General features: G+C 40.8%; 1 protein-coding gene across 16 annotated transcripts in view; it reads right to left on the bottom strand.

The window, feature by feature from the left end:
• Positions 1-7,094: 7,094 nt before the first annotated feature.
• The window catches only part of PTK2 (protein tyrosine kinase 2), a 473,957-nt gene continuing 466,746 nt past the window's right edge, over positions 7,095-14,305 (bottom strand). For all 16 annotated transcript variants that reach the window (XM_089654639.1, XM_089654641.1, XM_089654642.1 and 13 more), the window contains one exon: positions 7,095-8,666. In XM_089654639.1, the coding sequence (XP_089510765.1) occupies positions 8,454-8,666 (213 nt within the window). In that variant the 3' untranslated portion in view covers positions 7,095-8,453. The remainder of the gene's footprint in view (positions 8,667-14,305) is intronic.

Raw genomic sequence — 14,305 nt, 5'->3', positions numbered from 1 at the left:
TTAATGTAGAAGGGATTAACGTGTGTGTATGTATCCGTGCACCAAAAACATGACAATTGATGGGACATCAAACTACACGCCACTTAAGATGCTTTTAAAAATACACTGGTTAAAAAGTTCAATTTTTTTTTTATGAGCGGAGTCTAGTTTCAAGTTGGTGAAGCTCCTGGGATATCGATCTGGTCAGGTAGGTAGCAGAGGGGGTTGTTCATCAGTTTCAGCTGCTTTGGTTTTAATGAAATTGACAGGTGCACTAGATGGAGGGCAAGTGGTTATATTTTTTCCCTGACATGTTATAACTTTCACTTGGTTATAGAAGTTGCACTTCTAAATACTGTACAGCAGGGAAAAACAAATGTCTTAATTTCAGGCTGCAAAGCAACAAAATGATTATTTTCAAAGTGGGGGGGGGGGGGTGATTCTGTTCTATACCCACTAATTATATTGGTTCAAGCTGGACCAGTGTAGATGTGTAAAGTATCCTTGCCTGGAACTCATTAACTCCTTGATGCTGACGTAACACAAATATGCAGCCCATAGAACTGGGCTTTTTTCTGTGGGGCTGCATATTTGCGTACCTGTCTTTCTGGTGGGAGTGTGTCGCACAGCGCACTCCAAGCACAAAGACCACGGTGTCACAGAGCCAAGAGTCTTGCTCTGACGATTGGACCCAGGACTCCTGATTCCAGGTCACATGATCGCTGTGATGGCCTCTGATTGGCTATCGCAGTGATCTGTCACTGTACAGCCTGGCCCCCTTGTTTTATTTTTTTTTCTTTCTCTATGGATGGAGGAGTGGTATACATTGTATCTCTAACTCCTGGCATAGAGGGGACAAAAAAAGATAAATAAAAAAAAAAAAAAAAAAATCCTAGACCAAGGTTTGATCTAGTTCAGTGCTGGGGTAAGTGTTTAGGTCAGGGTCAAAGGTCAGGATTTAAAAAAAATTGCTATTTATTTATTACAGGTACTTTAATAGCGCCATCATTTTACACAGCACTTTACATATATATTGTACATTCACATCAGTCCCTAACCCTCAAGGGGCGTACAATCTAAGGTCCCCAACTCACATTCATACATACACATACTAGGGACAATTTAGACAGGAGCCAAGTCATCTACCAGCATGTCTTTGGAGTGTGGGAGGAAACCGGAGTACCTGGAGAAAATTCACGCAGGCACAAGGAGAACATGGAAACTCCAGGCAGGTGGTGCAGTGGTTGGGATTCAAACCAATGACCCCAGTAGTGCCAGGTGGAAGTGCTAACCATTTAGCCACTGTGTTGCCCAGTGTCCTTGTGTTTTAGGTTAAAAAAAAGAGCACACGATTGTTTCTGGGCTGTACTCGGGTATAAATAACACACATATGATATTGCGATCGTCAAGAGCTGTGACATTTATTTTTGCTCTTTTGGTGGTAGGTTATGGTAGTAACAAGAAACACAGCTAATTTAAAAAAAAAAAAAAATTTTATTCTTTTGGGCCAGTTTTTCTTTGATGATAAAAAAAAAAACTCAGGACCTATCCATTACCATTTACCAACGAATAAAAGCCCAATGTGTCCTGAAAAAAAAAGCAGTATACTCCACCCAGATGTAAAGCAGTTGTGATGATATGGATGAGGTAACTAACACATGTCAACGTTACAAAATTGTGCTTGGGCATTAGATTTGTTTTACTCTTAGGCATGAAGGGGTTAATATCCCATTTATTTCTTAACTGGAATACAGAGGGTCCTCTGACTGATCTAATGTGTACAACGATCATTCTTTGAGCTAATGTTGGGTGTTGTAGGAAAATGATTTGGTAATGTCATCTAACCTGCTTACAGACATGGGGTGAGTTTGGCCTAGCAGGGGTAGGCAACCTGAGAGCCGCAGGACTACAAGTTCCATCATGCCTCTGCAAGTCATAGTTGTAACTCAGTTTTGTAATCTTTGCAATGCCTCATGGGAAATGTAGTTCCACAACAGCTAGAGAGCCGCAGGTTGCCTACCCCTGGCCTAGTCTACAATAGAGCCATCAATCACACAGGAACTGTTATACATTCTTTGAATATTGTTAGTAAACATCTAGGCTGACAACATGAAGGAATAATGAGAAAAAAGTGAATTATGTGCCAAAATGTGTTCTATCGTGAAATGGCTTCAGCCCATGTGACCTAATACTTGTCCCAATATTTTGGCACATCAGTTCATCACTAAGATTGTTGTGTATCTGCACCGCAGCCGCTGTCCAAGCTCCATGGAATCCACTTTGAAGCACGCAGATAGGAGCCTCGCAGTATGCCTCTTCTGTTAGCAGCATTGTTTGAATATCCCAACCCCAGGCCATAGTCTGAGCTTGAAATCAGCTTGTTCTAAGAGTGACACCATGAATACCCTGAGGGCCCATTCACACTAGAAACTGCACATTTACTCTGCATTGATGCACATTTGACTTGTGGTTTTTTTTTTTGTATGTGCATTTGTATGAATTTGTCTTAAGCTTGCATTTCCTTTTGAGATTACTTTCTTTGGCTTTTTATGTGCAATGTGTTGCAGTACACTTGTGCCTTTGCCCATATTGCTGTGCAGAAAAATGCAGCTTGCTGTACTTACCCCTGCACTAGTGTGAACTATGCCCATAGGGTATCTTGGATTTTGGACTGTCTCTGCAGTTGGAGTGTAGGCAAAAATGCATCCCACTGATTCTGGTGTGAAGAGGCCCTGAAGCTCAACTGCTGCCAAATGGATTAATATACAGGCGTACCTCAGGTAACAATTTTTGGTCTATGAATGAAAATGGTTAGCACCTTTGTTGTTAACTTTTACCTACCTGTTTCCGCAAGTGATGTATAGACATTTGTACTGTGACCCTCATTATTATTATTATTATTATACAGTATTTATAAAGCGCCAATAGTTCGCTCAGCGCTGTACATTACAAAGGGGGACAGAACATGTGACAGAACAATACCAATACAATGCAAAACATGAGGGGATCGAGGGCCCTGCTCTTTCAAGCTTACAATCTCATTCATTTTTTTCTTTTTTATTTATTGCCACTTCAATGTTCAGCGTACATTAGCAATGTCTGTTTGTTCCATTCTGATTTGTTAAAATTGTTTGAACAAGAAAATGGATAGCACCTCCGCCTGGCAGTACTAGGGATCGTTGGGTCAAATCCCCAGCTATGGCACCACCTGCCTGGAGTTTGCATGTTCTCCCTGTGCCTGCATGGGTTTCCTCTGGGTACTCCAGTTTCCTCCCACACTCCAAAGACATGCTGGTAGGTTAATTGGCTCCTGTCTACATTGTCCCTAGTATGTATGAATGTGAGTTAGGGACCTTAGATTGTACACCTCTTGAGGGTTAGGGACCGATGTGAATGTACAATAAAGTGCTGTGTAAATTGACAGCACTATCAAAGTACCTGAAATAAAATAAAGCCGTGGTTTACAAATTTGTTTTTGCAATACGAACAGATGAATTGGTTTTCAATGCATGTACAAATATTTTTTTTTTTATCATGTTCCTGTATAGTATTTATGCCTTTAAAGTGCACTTTATAGAGTTTTGATAAGTTGTTTTTTTCACTTTTATCTGACCTCCAGCACAAATTAATTTTGTTTTCAGTGCATTCCTATGGGAAACCACATTTTAGTTTACAAATTTTTCACAATATGAAAAGTCCTGTAGCACGCATTAAATTCATAAACCAAGGTACAGATAATCTAAATATTGTTGATTTACCTTCCAAAATAATTTGCATTTCTGTCCATCTTTCCATAAGTTACACAGCTCCACCACATAGCATAGCCATTCCTGGCAATGAAAGGGGCCTGATCTATTCCTGATGCAGTTTCACTTGCACTTACAGCTCTCCTTCCCACAGCAACCCTATTGCCTGGAGAGTGACAGACAAGCTCATCAATGTGCTGCTGCTCTTTTCACTTAGTTTGTTCCTATCCGTGGGCTCTTTGCAGTGAAACACACCTGATTGACTACTTGTGTTGCTTCTCCCACTCTGAGCTTGGCTATTCAAGGACTTCAAGTCAGAGTCAAATTTGGGTATTTTACACAGTTTGTTAATAAATTCACTCATTAAATCCAGAGACCTGTAATATTTGTATCTTATACAGGCATACCTCGGTTTACGAATTTAATGCGTTCTGTGGGACTTTTCGTATTGAAAAAAATTCATAAACCAAAATGCAGTTTCCCTTAGGAATGCATTTAAAACCAATTAATCTGTTCTGGAGGTCAGAAAAAAGTAAAAAAAAAAGTTATCTGTTCAAAACTTTATATAGTGCACTTTAAAAGGCATAAATACTGTACAGGGACATTATTGAAAAAAATCTGTAAATGCAATGAAAACCAATTAATTTGTTTCAGAAGTCAGAAAAAAGTCTTATCTGTTCAAAATTTTTTATATAATGCACTTTAAAGGCATAAATACTGTATAGGGACATGATAAAAAAAAAATTGTAAATACATTGAAAACCAATTAATCTGTACATATTGCGAAAAAAAGATTTGTAAACTGAGGCATTATTTTCAATGGATTTTCATTCGTAAACCAAAAATTGTGTCAACCGAGACACTCCTGGCAAATACAGGCGTACAGCTTTTTTTTTTTTTTTTTTAATCCCTGTAGATAAAGGACATAATGAAATTGAATACATTGGCAGGTAAAGTATAAACCCTAAATAAAGATGAGCTGCCAAAACTTATAAAAGTGATCCGGTAATGTATTAGAAAATAAAAAAATCTCTGCAAAAGAAAAACATGAATACTCAGTTTAAGAGTTGCGGCCTTCTGGAGGCTCTTCACATTTACCCCTTCCAGGGGCAGGATGCCTGCATCTCCTGCTGCATTGTGTGGTTCCATAAGTAAGCCTCTACCTGCAGGAAACTCGTGACATAGAGACCAGTGGGAATAATCCCAGTAGAGGACCTGATATTGATGGATGTGAAGATTCTTCATCAGCGGTAGCAAAAATGGACAACAAAACAGGTAAGTGTGATCTGTTCTGTAGGGTGCATTTTGTGGCAACAGAGTCGCTTTCAAGCAGATGTTTCCAATCTCAGTCCCCAAGCAATCCCAACAGGTCATGTTTTCTGGATTTTGTTCCCCTTACATGGGTGCTTTAAATGTCATTGGTGTGGTAGACTACCTTTTATATAAGAAATTCCCAAAACATGGCCGGTTCAGGGTACTTGAGGACTGAGGTTGGGAACCAATGCTTTTAATCAGGAGTCTTTAAACTACGGCCCATTGCAAGATTTTATCCGGCCCCCAGCTAGGGTAAGTGGTGTAGCCTCAATGTGCACAGGTTGGGGAGTAAAACAGGCTGTCTACGATCTCCAACTACATCCCCTTCTACCTCCAAATCACCTGGACTCTGATGGGAAAACTGATGTAAGGGGAGAGACTTTAATGGGGACCCAGATGTAAGGGGGAAACCCTGAGGGGGATTCTAATGTAAGGGGAACTCTGATGGGTTTTTTTCCCCCGCAAATATATATTAAATATACCATGTGGTCCTCATACTGAAAGGTTTGGAGACCCCTACTTTAAAGGATAAGTACACTATAAAGTGCATTTTTCCTTTTTGATCCCCTTCTCTTGACCCAATCAAACCCACCCATCCCTTTTCACAGATGCATACTTACCTCGATCTGATGGCTACGGTTCTGCTGTTTGTTTACAATAAACAGTGCAAGTCTTCACTGTCCTAGCTATGCCTGTGCATGGGTCTAAGGGGCTACACCCCAAGGCCAGAGAGTTTACCAAAGATTTAAATGGGGCTGTGTCCTGAGGCTAGAGACAGACCTGAAGAGGTCTGAGGAGCTGTGTCCCGAGGTCAGAGACAATCTCAAATAATTCTTTGGGGCTGTGTCCTGAGGTTAGAGACGATCCCAAGGAAGTCGATGAGGCTGTGTCTTGAGGCCTGAGACAGACCTGAAGAAGTCTACAGAGCTGTGTCCCAAGGTCAGTGACTCTCCTAAAGAAGACTATGAGGCTGTATCCTGAGGCCAGACCTGAAGAAGTCTATAAAGCTGTGTCCAGAGGTCAGAGAAGCTCTCAAAGAAGTCTATGAGGCTGTGTCCTGAGGCCTGAGACAGACCTGAAGAAGTCTAGAGAGCTGTGTCCTGAGGTCAGGGAAGCTCTCCAAGAAGTCTATGAGGCTGAGGCCTGAGACAGACCTGAAGAAGTCTACGGAGCTGTGTCCTGAGGCCAGTGACGCTCCTAAAGAAGTCTATGAGGCTGTGTCCTGAGACAGACCTGAAGAAGTCTACAGAGCTGTGTCCCGAGGTCAGAGAAGCTCTCAAAGAAGTCTATGAGGCTATGTCCTGAGGCCTGAGACAGACCTGAAGAAGTCTAGAGAGCTGTGTCCCGAGGTCAGAGAAGCTCTCAAAGAAGTCTATGAGGCTGTGTCCTGAGGCAGACCTGAAGAAGTCTACAGAGCTGTGTCCCAAGGTCAGTGATGCTCCTAAAGAAGTCTATGAGGCTGTATCCTGAGGCCTGAAACAGACCTGAAGAAGTCTACAGAGCTGTGTCCCAAGGTCAGAGAAGCTCTCAAAGAAGTCTATGAGGCTGTGTCCTGTAAAAGTCTATGGAGCTGTAATTTGCAGGCGCTGCCAGGACGTTGAAGACTTACTGCATTGAATGCACAAACAACGGAGCCACAGCTGTCTCATCAAGGTAAGCATGCATCTGTGGAGAGGGAGTGTGGGTTAGGTCAGGTCAGGGGAAGGGGGCAGGAAGGATAAATTCACTTATTTTTTTAACATGGTGAGGAAGCCAGGATCTCTTTTTATCGCTTTGTGTCTACAGGGATATGCTCCATCACCAGTCTTGAGTACAGGAAATGAAGGAAAATCTCCCCAGTGTGGACACCGACATAAAGGCCTGTAGCATTCCAACCCTTCCACAAACTATTCTAGTAACTTCGCGCTGATTCATTTTTACCCAAGCTTGTTCAATAAATCAATGCCAAGGTGTGAACAGTAAATTCTGGTTGCTCACGGGTTACGGTATTCTGCTCTTTAAATGAAGAGCCGTTAATAATAGCATCTGCAAACACAACTCCAAGGAAACCAGCAATATATTCAAATCCTTTAATAACTGAATGATCTTTAAGAGCTTATCGATTTCCCAGATGCTCCACTATTCACACTGATCCGGAGGGTCAAGTCTTTATCTTTTTCTGCTGAAACCATTAAGGAAACAAGTTGTCTATTCCAGCGATTGTTGTTTTTTTTTTTTTTTTAACAAACCGCCTAATTCTTTAATAGCCGAAATGCTCTGTACGAGTTCTTTATATTCTTCCTGAGAATCAATTCTATTCCCCTGGCAAACCCGCGGGAGGGAATAGGTCTTATAGCATGGTCGTGGTCTGATAATTTATTAGGGTAGTAAAGCTGTGACAAAAACAAAACAAAACGAAAAACAAAACATGGGATGGAACAGGCAAGACAGTGCACAAGAAAGCTGCATTTAAAATGTTAGCACAGCCTTAAGATTTATTTATAAATTACAGATATATATATATATTTATAAAAAAATGGGAATATTTAATGGCTCTGGATCTTTCTACACCAGGCACGGAGAACCCTGTCTTTTTGAGGAAGCACAAGTTCCAGCATGGCCTGTCAGCCTTTAGGCATGCTGGGAGTTGTGGATCCTCAGGCGGAGGGTTACCGATCATCCATGCCCGTCTTATACGCACGTTTTTTGTGAGTTAGCAGCGCGCGTTTATATAAAAACACAAAAAAAAAAAAAAAACAAAAAACAAAAATCCACCTCCTAAAGAAAAAAAAAAAACTGGCACTTTATGCTGGTGGAGGGGAAAATTAAAAAAAAAAAAAAGGAAAAAAAAAAGGAAAAAGAAATGTAAGACATACAGGATTCACACTGAGTGTTCGATCAAAGGTTTCACACATCCACAGGGGTGAAAAATAAAAGGGACTGAACAGCAACGATCCATCTGAAGTCTCAATAGATTAAGTCTTGAAAATAGAACTTCTTTGTAGCATACTGGACAGCAGAAATGTAAAAAAAAAAAGAAAAAAAAAAAAAGAAAAAAGAAAACCCAGAACAGGAAGATATTCTAGCTGCAGCAGCCGCCGGGATTGACGGATGCTGTGGATTTTTACGGATATCGCCGAGCCTTATCCTCCGCTGATCTGCACCTGGACTCTGGTCATTCTCGATCCAGCAAAGTCCTGTGCCAACGTTCCTCCCGGTGACTGACACATACAGAGACCCGCGGCAGCGGCACCCTCAGCCCTTGACAGCTGTGACGGAAAGAGGTTGAAACTGCGCGTGGCGCCAACTGGCGCGTTTCCTGCCCCGGAGGCATGGCCGCCTGCTGACAGCGAGGCTGCTGGTGGAAGGCTAGACATGATCCCAAAAGGAAAACGTGTTAGACAGAGGCGTTAACAGGAGTCTGTGCTCAAATGCTTAGTGTGGCCGCGACTGCGCGATCATTTTTAGCCGGGCCTGGTCAATGACGTCTAGCAAGTTCTTGGCGTCCACGGCCAGTGCATGTGCGGCGGTTAGCATCTGCTTTTTGTACTCCTGCTGGAGGCTGGTCATGACGTACTGCTGTGCCAGCTTCATTTTGTTGATGAGCTCTGCCAGGTCAGAGTTGAGCAGCTTCTGTGCCATTTCAATCTGAAAGCCAAAAAAACAGTGCGAGTGAATCAAAGTGAATTTCTACAAAAAAAAAAGATAAACTAAGGGGGATATTTGTGGAAAAAAAAAATTCCTCCAGGACTAAAGTTCCACTTTAAATAGTTTGTGCAGCTTATTAGGTCAGAAAAAGTTAAAAAAGCTGGAAATGTTATTTCTGAGTTAAATATGTGTTTGTTGCAAATATTATTAAAGCATGTATCAGAGTGCATATATACATAACACACACATATATATATATATATATATATATATATATACATACACACATACATACACACACACACACATATGTATATATATACATACACACACACACACATATATATATATATACATACATACACACACACACAGATATATATATATATATATACACACACACATACACATATACATATATATATATATATATACACACATATATACACACACACACACAAAAAGTAACATAAATACAATTTTATATATATATATATATATATATATATATAAATAATTGTATTTATTTGACATTTTCTTTGTGTGTGTATGTATATACAGTCATGGCCGAAATTGTTGGCACCCTTGATATTTCTCCAGGAAATCATGTATTTCTCACGAAACGTATTGCATTAACACATGTTTTGCTATACACATGTTTATTCCCTTTGTGTGTATTGGGACAAAACAAAAAAAGGGAGGAAAGAAAGCAAATTCGACATAATGTCACACAAACCTCCAAAAATGGGCTGGACAAAAGTATTGGCACCCTTTCACAACTGCGGATAAATAAGAATGTTACAAGCATGTGATGCTCCTGTAAACTCACCTGGGGCAAGTAACAGGTGTGGGCAATATAGAAATCACACCTGAAAGCAGATAAAAAGGAGAGACGTTCACTTAACCTTTGCATTGTGTGTCTGTCTGTGCCACACTAAGCATGGACAACAGAAAGAGGAGACGAGAACTGTCTGAGGACCTGAGAACCAAAATTGTGGCAAAATATCAACAATCTCAAGGTTACAAGTCCATCTCCAGAGAACTAGATTTGCCTTTGTCCACAGTGCGCAACATTATCAAGAAGTTTGCAACCCATGGCACTGTAGCTAATCTCCCTGGTCGTGGACGGATGAGGAAAATTGATGAAAGATTGCAACGCAGAATAGTCCGGATGGTGGATAAGCAGCCCCAAACATGTTCCAAAGACATTCAAGCTGTCCTGCAGGCTCAGGGAGCATCAGTGTCAGCGCGAACTATCCGTCGACATTTAAATGAAATGAAACGCTATGGCAGGAGACCCAGGAGGACCCCACTGCTGACACAGAGACATAAAAAAGCAAGACTACAGTTTGCCAAAATGTACTTGAGTAAGCCAAAAGCCTTCTGGGAAAACGTCTTGTGGACAGATGAGACCAAGATAGAGCTTTTCGGTAAAGCACATCATTCTACTGTTTACCGAAAACGGAATGAGGCCTACAAAGAACAAAACACAGTACCTACGGTAAAATATGGTGGAGGTTCAATGATGTTTTGGGGTTGTTTTGCTGCCTCTGGCACTGGGTGCCTTGACTGTGTGCAAGGCATCATGAAATCTGAGGATTACCAAAGGATTTTGGGTCGCACTGTAGGGCCCAGTGTCAGAAAGCTGGGTTTGCGTCCAAGATCCTGGGTCTTCCAGCAGGACAATGACCCCAAACATACGTCAAAAAGCACTCAGAAATGGATGGCAAAGAAGCGCTGGAGAGTTCTGAAGTGGCCAGCAATGAGCCCAGATCTAAATCCCATTGAACACCTGTGGAGAGATCTTAAAATTGCTGTTGGGAAAAGGTGTCCTTCCAATAAGAGAGACCTGGAGCTGTTTGCAAAGGAAGAGTGGTCCAAAATTCCGGGTGAGAGGTGTCAGAAGCTTATTGATGGTTATAGGAAGCGACTGATTTCAGTTATGTTTTCCAAAGGGTGTGCAACCAAATATTAAGTTAAGGGTGCCAATACTTTTGTCCAGCCCATTTTTGGGGTTTTGTGTGACATTATGTCATATTTGCTTTTCTGCCTCTGTTTTATATTTGTTCCAATACATACAAAGGGAATAAACATGTGTATAGCAAAACATGTGTTAATGCAATACCTTTTTTGTGTGAAATACTTGATTTTCAGGAAAAATATCAAGGGTGCCAACAATTTCGGCCATGACTGTATAAAAAAATGTTTTGGTATCCGTGACCATTGTTACTGTGACAATTGTCTGAGAGGATTTCCCTCACTTCCAGTTGTGTCTCTGGGACAGGAAGCAAAGGAAAATCTCCCTAACGGTTGCAGACATTGTGACAAATTTTACATATTTCCTACTCTATCTCCCCACAAAGAAAAAAAATTTCAGCTTTTATATTCTTTGGACCACTACAGCTCTCATTCCTTCAACAGTTTACAGACCAAACCAGGGCCAAGGACTATTTATTTGGCAATAACAATAGTTCTACTATTAATAAAAATAATACAGTTTATTCTACAATATTGTGCCATGTTGCCGGTTTGAATCCTAACCACATTTACCTGCTTTTTTGTAGCTAAATTCTTGAGATTTTTTTGCCAACTATTATGTATCTCATTTCTGAAGTTGCATACTAGTTGACTACATGCTAGCACTGCCTGATAATTATCTCCCGGTATTGTTCCCATAAAAATCTCCAGCTAAAAATACATTTAAAAAAAATAAAATGAAAGAAAAAAAAATAGTAATTGTAAAAAAAACAACCAAAAAAAAAACTACGACAGAATTAAAAATAGCTAAGAGGATAAGGGGAAGAAGGAGCAAATTAGAGATGATTAGGGTTAATAGGAAGAATAAAATCTGACCTCTTAGTATTCCCCCCAGCCCGTGCCCCCTCCCCTGACTTCTCCATCAAGATCAATAACACAATCATCAGTCCCTCCCCTCATGCCAGGGTACTAAGTGTAATCCTAGACTCCCATCTGTCCTTTCAGCCCCAAATCCAATCACTGTCCAAATCTTGTAGACTTCACCTCCGCAACATCTCCAAGATACACCCGTTCCTAACCTCGGAAACTACTAAGCAACTTATTCACTCCCTGGTTATATCTCACCTTGACTATTGTAACTCCCTCCTCATTGGCCGACCTCATCGCAGGCTATCCCCTCTTCAGTCTATCATGAATGCTGCTGCCAGACTCATCCACCTTACTAACCGTTCTGTATCTGCCACCCCTCTCTGCCAATCCCTCCACTGGCCTCCACTCAGTGTCCTCCATCCCTCTCTGCCAATCCCTCCACTGGCCTCCACTCAGTGTCCTCCATCCCTCTCTGCCAATCCCTCCACTGGCTTCCAATTGCCCAATGGATAAAATTCAAAACATTAACAATACCATATAAAGCCATTTATAACTGTGCCCCAAATTACATCACCGATCTTGTCTCTAAATATCACCCAAACCGTCCTTGCAAGACGACCTACTCTCTAGCTCCCTTTTCTCCTCCTCCCATGCTCGTCTCCAGGACTTTTCCAGAGCTTCCCCCATCCTCTGGAACTCTCTACCCCAATTAGACTATCACCTACTCTGCTCACTTTTAGGCATTCTCTGAAAACCTCTCTCTTCAGGGAAGCCTATCCTGCCCTCAGCTAATACTGGAATCCTCTACTCTTCCAACCAGTCCATCCCCCACAGTTACTACCTTTTGTACCACTAGCCCCTCCCTCCTAGATTGTAAGCTCCTATCCCTCTTGTATTGAACTGTATTGTTGCTGTATTGTCTCCCGTTATATTGTAAAGCGCTGAGCAAACTGTTGGCGCTATATAAATCCTGTATAATAATAATAATTAGGATTCTAGACTTAAGGGTGGCCTCTTCGAAGGCAAATTCCATCTGCCTAATTCCAATCCAGGCCATCACACTCAACATTCTGGTTTCATGGGACAAGAGAGCTCAGTCATATCTACCGGACCTGCAAAACCAGGCTTAACCTGGCATGGTGAGTGACAAGTCCAGACCTGGAGTCAGGGAAATCCTTACTCCCAATGGTCTGGAAGATTCTCATGCTATTGAAATAAAAACCCACAAGTTTTCATGAAGTGAAGTGATATGTAGATCTAAAGTCACACTTTTCATCTAGTAAATACAATGAAACAATACATTGATTCATCGTATTTTGTCATTGACACTTGCAGACTATGTAGGTTGTATAATGACAGCCATTCCAGCTGTCTAATATAAAGCAATTCCCGCTTCTCATTTTGACTTGTGGAAATTGCAGGTAACAGAGACGGGGAAGAGAAGTTGGTTGTAAGAGATGAGTTCTAAACAACTTGTTGAAGTTTCTTTTTGCTAGGATGCAGCTCTTTCATTCATTATCCTCAAGTGGTTAAGCGGGTGTAGACGTATCTTATGCCACTTAATTTGGCCGCCTTCCCTTTACTATGACATGCCTGTTATAGAGACACCAGCATGCAGTCTGCAATGAGGCAAGCTACCCGACAGCAGAGGACCAGGGACTGATTAGATTTAACCATTTCCATACCGGGCACTTTTACCCCCTTCCTGCCCAGGCCATTTTTCACGTTTCAGCGCTCTCACACTTTGAATGACAATTGCGCGGTCATACAACATTGTACCCAAACTAAAATTTTATCATTTTCTTCACACAACTAGAGCTTTCTTTTGGTGATATTTAATCATCGCTGGGGTTTTTATCTTTTGCTAAATTAACAAAAAAAGACCAAAAATGTTGAAAAAAAAAAACAAGTTTTTCTTTGTTTCTGTTATAAAAGTTTACAAATAAATAATTGTTCTTCATAAATTTAGGCCGAGATGTATTCTGCTACATGTCTTTGGTGAAAATAACCCAAATTAGGATGTATTATTTAGTTTGTAGGAAAGTTATAGAGTTCACAAACTATGGTATAGATCTGAATATTGATCAATCCTGAAGTACTGACAGCCAATCTAATTTCTTGAGGTCCAAGAATGTCAGAATAGTACAGATATCCCCCAAATGTCAGGACAGGACAGATATCCCCCAAATGTCAGAACAGTACAGATATCCCCAAATGTCAGGACAGTACAGATATCCCCCAAATGTCAGGACAGGACAGATATCCCCCAAATGTCAGGACAGGACAGATATCCCCCAAATGTCAGGACAGGACAGATATCCCCAAATGTCAGAACGGTACAGATATCCCCCAAATGTCAGAACAGTACAGATATCCCCCAAATGTCAGGATAGTACAGATATCCCCCAAATGACCCCTTTTTGTAAAGTAGACAGTCCGACGTACTTCATAAGAGGAATGGCGAGTTTTTTGAAGTTGTATTTTTTTTGTCATAATTTTTCGGAAAATGAAAAAATTAAAAAAATTATTTTCCAAATTTTTTTTTTTTTTTACATACGGTCACCAGTGCAGTACAGCGTCATCATATTATTGGCATGGCGGTGAACAGGGACACTGACTGGTGACAGTATGAAAAAAAAAAATTTATATATATATATATTTTTTTTGAAGATTTTTTTTTCATATTTTATTATGACCAAAGTAGTACAATGTTACCATAGTAACATTGTACTACTTTGGGGAAGTGATCAGTATTTTTTTTTTTTTACACAATTTGCTTATAGCAAAGAATT

This window comes from Staurois parvus, unplaced genomic scaffold, assembly GCF_062004578.1.
Source record: "Staurois parvus isolate SC_StPar_1 unplaced genomic scaffold, SC_StPar_1.0 ptg000783l, whole genome shotgun sequence".
Taxonomy (NCBI): Eukaryota; Metazoa; Chordata; class Amphibia; order Anura; family Ranidae; genus Staurois; species Staurois parvus.
This window is presented reverse-complemented; position numbering and strand designations above follow the sequence as displayed.